General features: G+C 46.8%; 1 protein-coding gene across 1 annotated transcript in view; it reads left to right on the top strand.

Annotated features, from left to right (window-relative positions):
* The window catches only part of LOC104129107 (neurotrypsin-like), a 28,644-nt gene that overhangs the window by 5,031 nt on the left and 13,243 nt on the right, over positions 1-10,370 (top strand). The window contains exons 3-11 of the mRNA XM_009641999.2: positions 133-424; positions 2,435-2,480; positions 3,877-4,113; positions 5,434-5,557; positions 6,297-6,472; positions 6,903-7,050; positions 7,893-8,071; positions 8,486-8,627; positions 9,661-9,863. Of these exons, the coding sequence (XP_009640294.1) occupies positions 353-424; positions 2,435-2,480; positions 3,877-4,113; positions 5,434-5,557; positions 6,297-6,472; positions 6,903-7,050; positions 7,893-8,071; positions 8,486-8,627; positions 9,661-9,863 (1,327 nt within the window). The 5' untranslated portion in view covers positions 133-352. The remainder of the gene's footprint in view (positions 1-132; positions 425-2,434; positions 2,481-3,876; positions 4,114-5,433; positions 5,558-6,296; positions 6,473-6,902; positions 7,051-7,892; positions 8,072-8,485; positions 8,628-9,660; positions 9,864-10,370) is intronic.

The following is a 10,370-nucleotide window of genomic DNA, read 5'->3' as shown; positions in this document are numbered from 1 at the left end:
GGACGGACGGACGGACGGGCGGCGGTTCTGAGGTCTGCGCCCCACCCGCCCCCTGGTTTTAAGGGTGCTGGAGAAACTCTGGGGCATGTCCTCCTCCCTTATTTCTCTCCCCTCTTTTTCCCTTTTCTGAAGAGAAGAATCAAGGAGAAGAGATGAGGAGAGGAAGGAGAAAGTGAAATCGTAAGATGCTGCCGGGAACTTTGATCCCTTTCCCTGCACCCCTCTCCTGACATAGATATGGAAGAGGCATCCCACTCCCTCCGGTGCGGATCGGCTGGTGCAGGCCCTGAGCCCGGCAGCTGAACGAGAATGCGATGCTTGGAGAAGCTTCTGCCCACTTTGTACAGTAAGGATGGAGATCCCCAAAGTCCTCGGGTTCCTGGTACTGCTCACGAGCCTCTTACCCTGTCTCAGATGCGTGGAGGTAAGAACTGGTTATTCTTCTATCTGCTTGTAGGAAGTCACATGGCTCTTTTAATATCCTCACTGTAAGCGGATCTTTTTATTACTTGAATATGTTTTCCAAAGCGTCTAGGCGGCTGTGGTCTCTGGGAAGGGCTGGGGGTTTGAGGAGGGATTTATTTTGTTGTGCGTATGAAATTCAGAAAAGGAAACAAAGCAGGAAAGCGGGATGTGCAGGGGCTTGCAGATGCTTTGGCTCAGGTTTCCTATGTTTCTCAAGCGCTGCAGTGACCCTGGCAGGAGAGATCCTTTGTTTCTGTTCTTTGCTGATTGACTCATTACCCCTATTGCTGTTGTGGACAGATGATCTACAGCCACACGGACCTGGGGCAGTGACTGCAGCACAGGCTGTTTGCGCTAAAATTTGGTGGTGGTGATGGTCAGCGTTAGGGGATTTTGGAAACTGCTATGGGAACTGGCAGCAACTGATCTTTCATTAGAAGGAAAGCATATTAGTTGGACTGCAGTTCTTTCGTTTATGGTCTGTCTCCAAGAAGAGCGGGTTCAGACTTTCATTTATAGCCTGTTATTAGTCCACCCCATCCCTCTGTTGCCTGCAGGCTTATGTGTTTGCAGGTGCACACTAAAAGCTAGGAGCCGGGGGACCTGGATTGCGGCTCAGTCACGCTTGGTGCAGTCACAACGGTGTAGCTTAGCTCACTTTCCTCTCTTTGCAAGGAGTTTTGAGATCCTCAGATAAGTCCTTCAGCACTGTGAGTTCACAGACCATTATGTGGGCTTGCAACAGCCTGATACATGCAGATAGGAGGATTTTTGACTGAAAAGGGTTTTTCAGTTAAATGCAGTGTTATTCATGCGTCCCCTTGTGCATACACACCTGAGGTCTGAACTGCCGTTTCTGAACCGTGTCAGGAACTCATCTTCAATATGCAGTGTCACATTTTGACTTCCGGAGGGTGATGCTGGAGCTTGGCCGTGGTTGTCAACACCTGCTGGGCCATATTCATAAGCCTGACTTGAAAAAGACATCTGCCATGAGTAGGTGTCATTCTTGTCAGGTATCTATGGGAACTATCTCTCCTTATTCCAGAGGTGGATTTGGTTTAATGCCAAATTTTACTCTTCCCTTTTTCCAGGGAGAGATGAAGCTGAGAGAAGCAAAATTACTGCAGTTTGAAGAAAAACAGAACCAATTCCAATAGCTAGTATTCTTTACATGCACTCCTCTGCTCTGTGAGTTACACCTCCTTGTTCATATAAAAGTATTAAAACTGTTCATTAAAAAGTATTTAGAAATGAATTAAAAAACAAGGAGCTAGCAGAAGCATGTACAGTTTCTTCTTTTCACTCTGGGTCTGTGAAGGTCTTGCACCTGCCTGCACACCGTGTAATGGTGTTGAGTGGAGATCCCTATCTCTCAGTCAGCAGTCAAGTTATAACCACCAAAAACACTGCCTGTAAGAGGAAATGCAGTTTTGGGGCCCAACAGGATGCTGGAATTCAGAGAGCTTTGTTTCATACTTTTTGTTCTTAACTATTTAATCCCATTTGGATAATAATACCATAGGCCATATCATAGCCTCGTGTATTAAAAACAAAATCCTCAAAGAGCCTTGTTGGATTTTCTTCTTCAGGTGTTTCCCGCTTTGTACATGGATGTACATGTGGTTATTTGTTATTTTCTTACTGGTAACAACTATTTTCTTCTAGCTTTTCTTTCCATAGGCATCTCACTCAGGCTTCCAATTCTACTGGGAAAGAACAAGCAGAGCTCTGTAACATAGTGCTTAGATCAAGGGTGAATGTCTGCAGGCCAGTAATTATTCATTTTGTTGTTAGTGGGCAGAGCTGTGATTGGATTTGAAGAGTAGCAATGGGGAGAGTGGGGAAAAGGCTGGTTACTAGGGTGTGTTTGCCTAAAGCAGCAAAAGGCCGAGCTGCTTTTAGGACATGCCCATGTTTATTTCATCAGATAATCATCTCTCTTCTTTTGCTCTGTTTCTTTTCCCAGGCTTTCCTGGGATCCCAGCCCAACCAAAACCATTTGCAGAGTGCAGGTAAGAACAAGAAGTTATTAATTCAGTCATCAGGCAGATTCTTTCCTGCAGTGGTGATCTGAGACCATAGGTACGATGAACCACTGCTACCTGGCATTCTTCCTTTCTTTCCATTGCTTCTTCAGTCTTTTCTCCTGCCTCCATGTCTGTTTATCTACTTTCCCAAAATGGCCAGACCTCTTTCTTTTCTTCATGTCTAACACCCTTGCTGTTCCCTACTCCTCCCACATTTCTTTTCCTTTCATGTCTTTCTTTGCCCCAGTCTTTTTTGCACACTCACCTTTCCTCTGCTCTAATAACGACTGAATTCTCATACACCCCCCTCCGAGGATCCCAGTTAATGCAAAGCCCACGGTGTGTTTTCCAGACACTGTAACTGTGTTTCATTTTTGTACCTTGCAGTTAACCTTCAGCTGTCACTTACCCCCTCTGGGCTTGGCAGGAGCTAGAAGGCAAATGGCATGAGGCAAAGTTTCTTTGTACCCTTGCTGTTTGCCCTCTGTGTCTTTATGGCAGAAGGGTTTTCTGGAAGTGTTGGCTTCTTTTTGTTTGTTCAGTGAATACAGCTATAACTGTTATCCCTTTCTGAGTCTGCTCTTCCCATGTTACACGCTCTGAAAAGCCCACCCTCACACAGAATCTGGTTCTGGTTTCCCTCTTTCTTATTTCAGGGTCATAAATGGAGAGTTTTCTTCTTCTGTTAAAGACCATGTAAATTGATTGTTGGGGTTTCTTTGTATGAGATATTTCACATGGGCACTGGCCTGGAACATTGGCACCTGCACTCCTCCTCCCCCAAATAGGTTCCCTTTTCCTTCCTATGCATTGGCTAAGTTCAGGTAAGCCAGGTGATATGCTGATGTGTATAGGAAACATATGTACAATGAAATACAATGTCGTTTTCCACCTTCCTGCTTTACAGAATAAAATTATAGCTAATTTTAAACTCTTATCAGTTTCAATCAGTTTAGACAGACAATTACTTTTCTGAAGAGCCTAGAATCAAATTTAAGAGTACCTTACTCAGGTGCCAAAGCAGGTGGGGAAAGAAGCGGAGGAGTGCCTGCCAGGCTCAAGTGCTGCTTGAGCATCTATTGAAATAAACGGTAATGGGAACCGGTTCAAATTGTCCATGATTGGGCCCAGAGTTAACATATTTCAAAAGTCTATCTAGGCAGTTCATAACTTTCAGATTAGTTTGGGTTTTAGATAGTGTGAATTAGAAACAGTCTTTGAGCAGCTGCCTTGAAGAGCGATAGAATTTAAATAAAGCAAGTAGCAGTCAGGACTGCAGACACGGGAGGTGTTTCAGGAGATTGGCTGGTTTTTCCCATGGTGTCTGAGCCTCGGTGTGTGATGTCTTAAATGATGCTAACAGCTCTCTTCCTGTGCCTAGCGTCCAGCGTGTGTGGTGTCGGGCCTCTTGGGTATTACAATGGCTCGCTGGCAGTCACTGAGGCCGGGGCAGAGTGCCTCAACTGGGCAGAGTTCCCCGATTATGTTCAGCAGTACCCAGACCGTGGCTTGGGGGACCACAACCACTGCAGGAACCCAGATGGGGGAACTACACCCTGGTGCTTCTACCGGCTTGCGTCAGGGGCCATCGGCTGGGCTAACTGTGACTGTAACCAAGGTAAGGGCTGCTGCGTATCTCTGACAGCACCCAGGCTGCACTGTCTTGGGGGGCTCAGGCCAGAAATGTGTGCTGCAAGGACTTACAAGCAGCAGGTGGGATACCCTGTGAAAGGAGGACAGTACAATAACTGTCCTGAATTGTCAAAATAATTAGGACTAGAGGCTAGCCTGTGTGGGAGAAGAACGTCTGTATATAGTAGGGGGTGGATTTAAGCTGCTGTAGCTGTAATGCCTTGTATAGATGCTTTTATTCTTGTATAAGAAGACTTCTTTTTTTTTTACTTTTAACTTATGCCACTTTGAAAACAGTTTAAGTTATGTGGAAAACAACCCACTTCTGCTCCTTAAGTGTCCATATCAGAGCTCTCTTCACATAATTGTAGCAGTTCAAATATAACAAGGGAAAATCTTCTGTGGCTAGGTTTGTCAATCTTCTGTGGCAAGGTAGGTCATAGGCTTAATTTAAAATTCCTCATGGTGCCGACACAAGGACTGCTGCTTATTTTGAGGCATGCAGGGAAGCTGAGCTGTCTCAGTACCCTGACTCCAGTGCAGCACTCTTGAAAATGTTCTGTTTGTCCTCCTGTTTTCTGACTTTCCTCCCTTTTCCTGCATTTTGCAAAGAAGGCAAAGCACTAGTTTAAGAAATTACAAAGTATTTTCCCTTGTCAGTGGAAGTGCTTTCAAAGACTGCTTCATTAAAGGGAAGGATACAACGAGTGTAGTTGTGCTGCGTGCCTGCACTGAGGTACAGAGGTGTACCCTTCTCCCAGTATGTAACTGAGTGAGGAGATGGGCTTTCTAAACAGCGGTAGATATTTGTAGTGCAGTGGAAATTGAAAGGGCATTTACACTGGCACTTCCTTTTCTTAAAGAAATTAAGGAGGATTCACCTGCTGTTACTGAGCATCTAGCTGTAGCAACAGTGACTCTCATAGGTGAGGTGATCGATGGAAAATAAATCAGTGGAGTGACATAGGAATTAGAGAGCCTGCCATTTCCATATACCTTTTCAATGTGGCATGTAAAATCACCCCCATTTCACAAAGGGAAAATCTGGGAGCTGTGGCAGGACCCAAGTTTCCTGTCAGTACTACCATGGCTTTGAAATGGACATAGCACCAGCCATCCTCCCAAACAGCCATTGCTGGAACTGGGAAGGTGCTGTGTCCCGCACTCCTTCCTGCAAGGCACTTCAGTGACAGAACCAGCAAGATAGGGATGAGAAAAGCCAGGTGCAGTTCAAGCCCAAGACTTGCTGGTCTGAAACCCCCATCAGAAGATAGCAGCTTTTTTTTTTTTCCTTCTCTTTTGGAAGGTGCTGTGCGGTTGGCTGAAGATAGCAGCGTGCAGCTGTACTTCAGTGGACTCTGGGGCACCATCTGTGCTGACCACTGGACTGACTGGGATGCCAGTGTTGTCTGCAGGCAACTAGGTCTCAGGTGGGAACCTCAGTCTTGTTGTGAGAGTTACGTGCTTGTGTGGCCTTGGGAAGAACAGTCTCTCTGGTTACAGTCCCTCTGGCACAATGTGTTGGCTGGGGGAAAGGAGTTTGTTTTGTGGGTTCATTTCCCACTTACCAGGGTCCTTTTCTACTGTTTTCTTTCCATGGCTATGTCAAACCCCAGCCAGCATTTGCAAGAACATTTTAAAGCAGTAGTTTCTGCTCAGTGGTCCAGGCTGTGATGAGTGAGCTGTGAGATTGTATCCCCTTTTTAGTATTACCAGTTGGAGTTTCTCCAATAGGAGTCTCACTATCTATTAGAGATTTTGAGAGTGTGAACCCTCTATGGGAATCTGGGATTTGGACCTTCAAACTTCCAAATAGCAAGGAGATAAAGTCCACAGAGAAGGAAGAAAGTGATTCAGATATTTGGATGTTTGAATCTGTTGGTGGGTCCGTTTATCACTCTCGAACGAGGTTGCCATTTCTGACCAGACCGACTCCTCTGCAGGAAATAGGAAGACAAAATGAGTTAGATGGTCAGAAGTGCTTTGTGCTTGCTAGTACTTTCCCATTAGACTGTACATGGCCACCTCTTTATGCACTCCCAATCAACTGGGCTCACTGGGATGTGAAATGCCACAGCTGGGCTAGAGAGTCACAAGAACTGAGGGAAAGCAAGTGTGAGTCAAGCAGTGCTACGGCGTTTCATTGATCGGTCGCTTTCTCTGTACCAGTGAGATCGGCACAGCCGGGAAGAAGAGTCATTCCGGACTGTGGCCTGTTCCCCTGCACCTGCAGTCAGCAAACTGCCATGGGGATGAGAAGGCCTTGCTGCAGTGTGGCTATCGGGAAGCTGTGTCAGGAGCTTGTAACCAGGGGAGCGCCACGGTAATGTGTGTCCCTCCAGAAGGTAAATCTCCAGGGGAGGTTTGCTCCCCATTTCTTGCATCAGTGTTGCTGGTAAGATGTAAATTCTAAGGTCATGAAGCTGTGGAGAGCAAATCATTGGAGCATGTTCTTTCACCTTCTATACAGGTAGTTATCTTCCTTCCAGTGGAAAATTATCCATCCTTTCCCAATCCCAAATACTCAGAGCGGCAATACTTCTACAGTCCTTGAAAGATGGCTATTGCTTATGACCACGTCCCCTTTTTATCAAACCAGGCTTTTGTCTGCAGGCAGCAAAGTCCTAGTCACTGTAGCAGCCAGTTAAAGAGCAGCCCTGGACCGGCGGCACCTGTACTGTGGGCTGCAATCACAGATGCTTCGGGGGGGGCTTAGAAGGGAGGATGTGGTAGGCTGGGACAAGAGCATCCCAAGACCTCCTCTGGCTGGTGAATGTGTAGGTGCCCCGCTGCGTTTAGTTGGGGGAAAGGAGAGCTTTGAAGGGCGAGTGGAGGTTTACCATGATGGCAAGTGGGGTACCATCTGTGACGACCAGTGGGACGACCGGGATGCTGAAGTAGTTTGTAGGCAGCTGGGACTCAGGTAATTTCCCTGCTGTATGTCATGGAGTGGTAAGAGAGGTAGGCAGAATTAAGAACATGAGAGCATGTCCTTTCAGCTGTAGTACCAGCCCTTTCTATGAGATGTGTACAGAAACCCTGGGAAAGATAATTCTGGACTGATCATCCTATAAAGGGATTTTGTACTTAATTCCTGTCAATTTTATGGGTTTACGCTGTGGGGGGGAAAAAAAAAAAGGTGGTGCATCCCTATGCAAGGTCTGTTTGTGTTTATCCCTGTTCATTATTTTTGCACACATGTCCTAATGCAAATCTTTTTGGCCTCAGTGATAACTTGTCATGGTGATTTCCATACATGAACTGCAGTTGTTTAATTGGTTAAGTTTAAACATATCCAGTTTTATTGACTGCTCCTATCCTCTTCAGGCAGGAAAGCGAGAGAGAGCACCCTGTTCTCCTCTGTGCCATTCAGCACTTAACAAGGGAGCTGTTGTATACTGAGCATTCTTGAACATCAAATCAGTACAGAATGTTTTATAATAGACAATTCCATTCTGAGATCCCTCAAACGTTGGGAGTTTTGCCTGTTGCTGCGATTGAAACATCATTGTCCTCAGAACTCCCCAGGTGTCTGAACTGTTTTGTGTTGTGGGCATGTTTTTGTTATGTGTTGGAAGGTCTTGTGACAAAACTTTCCAGTAAGGTATTTCAGTTAACAGCTGGCAACACCACTGTGTCAGAAATACAGATTATCTATGGGAGGGCACTGGCCTAGCATAGGAGAGTCCCTCTGCAGGGCAGACTCTGAGTGCACAAGGCTGTGACCTTCCTTACTGTGAGCGTATGTGTCTGTACTGTTTGCAGTGGGAACCCAAAAGCCTTGTCATGGGCTCACTATGGGCAGGGGTCTGGCCCAATCCTGCTGGATGAAGTCGAGTGCTCAGGCAATGAACTCTCACTTGACCAGTGCAAGAAGAGTGACTGGGGACAGCAGAACTGTGACCACATTGAAGATGCTGGGGTCTCCTGTGACCCTTTCACAGGTACAGATCTACAGCTCTATGCCAGTCAGATGTGACCTGTCTTACTCCTGTATGACCCAGCTTGCTCAGCGGACAGCTCCCCTGCTTCGGGACCCAGCAGGGCTCCTATGTATGGCTCCTGGAAGGGCTGCTGGATGTGGAGGCAGAGAGCAAGCAGCAGGTGGGAATGGATCAGAGCCAGGCTTGGTGGTGTTCCTATTGCTTTCCATAGGTGGCATGGAAAGGCTGAGGTGAATCCTCCCCTGACAGATGGGCATATTTGGGAGCAATGAATGTTTGTTTTTTGAGTACCCAGCGGTATCTGTGTCTTTGGTTTCTTTCACTCATGGGCTGCAGAGACTTCAGCAGTGGGGCACAGGCTGTTTCTTTTCACCGCTGCCGAGCACTGATCTTTCCTTCTCCCGTCCCTTGCAGAGGGCATGGTCAGACTGGCTGGTGGCCACAGTCCCAGTGAAGGCAGGGTAGAAGTTTATTACAACGGAGACTGGGGCACAGTATGCGATGATGGCTGGACAGACCTTGGTGCCCAGGTGGTCTGCAGGCAGCTGGGCTTCAGGTAAGACTGAGAGTGTGTGTAGTGTCTGTGCCTCCTAATTTCAGGGATTAGAGTCCATCCCCCTTCACTGGGATAGGCTGGACCTTATTTCCTTCAATGCTGTCTTTGTTAGAAGAGTTATTACAGTTTTATTTGGGAAAGATTAATAGGTAACAACACCCTTGCCCAGGAAAAAAAAAAATCTTTATTACCTCTTGCCTCGGCCTGTTTTGAAAGCAGATAAGAAGCTTGATACTATCTTTATGAACCCCTCACCAAAGTCAAAAAGTTCTCTCAATACACCTTGAATTTCCAGGTGTATCAGCTCAGCACTGCCACCCCCTCTGCTCTGTCAGCTAAACGACATCACCTGCTTCAGTAGTTGAACGAAGACCATCAGGGCAAAAAAAAGAGTAGTACTAGAGATTTTTTGTATTGCTTTTCTTTTAGTCCATTGCCCAACTGTTGTCCCTCCAACTATGAGTTTGGGGAAAATTTAAAATCAGGATACTGTAGACTTGGAGCCAGTAAAGGGTTTTTTTGTGGCTTTTTTAATACGATTAGGATATCCTTGTAAAATTTCAGCTTTATAGACTGAAAAAAGACTAAATTCTTCCCTTTGAGTTCAGATGCATACTGTGTTTGTCGTCTCTTGTAGTGCCTAGAAGTTTACAGCTTTCTGCATTTCAATTCCAGGTAGCTACTTCCCATAAAAAGAAGCAGAATTACTTAAATGTTGATATTTTTGATGCCTCCTCTGCTGGCCCCTCCCCAAATTGATGTACCTGCTGACACATCTGCAAAGCAGCCTCTCTGGTATAGCTGGCCCCCTGTGCTACTATGACTGTGCCTTCAACCAGACACTGGTCTGAGTGGGCCCCCCTGAAAACTGAAGCTGGTGAGATGTGCAAGCTGTTTGGCTGCCATCCTGTGTGTCTCCGATATCACAGCTGAGCTCTTCAAGGAAGTTTCCCTTTGGGTCTGAGCTTGGGTCCCTCTGTGGGTTTAAGGAGTTTTAATAAATCTGATGTTATGTTCTGTTTCCTTCCTCTAGTGGTCCTGCTACCCTGGCCTCTGAAGGGGACTATGCTGCTGGCCAAGGCTTTATCTTACTGGATGATGTGGCTTGTCTGGGGACAGAGCTGTCCCTCCTGGACTGTCCCCACAGCAGCTGGGGACAGCACGACTGCTCACATGCTGAGGATGTGGGAGTCCGCTGTTCCCCTGAGAGGAACACCATCATGGATGGCAGCCTGGGTAACTCACCTTGTCTCTTGTCCTGGGCGGCAGGGAGGTGTCACCTGCTGGCCTCTTCCTTTGCAAGCTCTGGCAGATGTGGGAGTTTTCCCTGTGCTGTCTCAGTGAGGGAGGAGGACTTTTGGAGGAGGACTCCTAGGAACGAGCCCTGGCTGTCCTGGGGCACAGCCACAGAGCTGTGTCTCACCAGACCTACAGCCAGACCTGCAGAGAAACTGAAACTGGAGAGAACTGTGTTGGCAGTCTCTAAAACAAACCTGAGGGGCTGAGGAACGTGGCTGCCTTGGTGTGCCATTGCTCACTGGTGAGACACCTCAGCCCAGGTCTGTGGGAACTTGGGACCCCTTTAACTAGACCCTTTAGGAAACTGATGTAGGTACATTAGTGTCACACCTTGCCAAGACAAGAGGACTTCAGATGTGAGGGGCTGTTTTGTGGAAATTGCCACTCTCTTGAGTGGATGGCACACTTTTAATTAAAATTGTGAATGTATTTCAAGTTAGCATA

This window comes from Egretta garzetta, unplaced genomic scaffold, assembly GCF_000687185.1.
Source record: "Egretta garzetta isolate BGI_Z169 unplaced genomic scaffold, ASM68718v1 scaffold56, whole genome shotgun sequence".
In the NCBI taxonomy this organism is placed as follows: Eukaryota; Metazoa; Chordata; class Aves; order Pelecaniformes; family Ardeidae; genus Egretta; species Egretta garzetta.
Note: the sequence above shows the minus strand (reverse complement) of the source record. Positions and strands in the feature narration are given on the sequence as shown.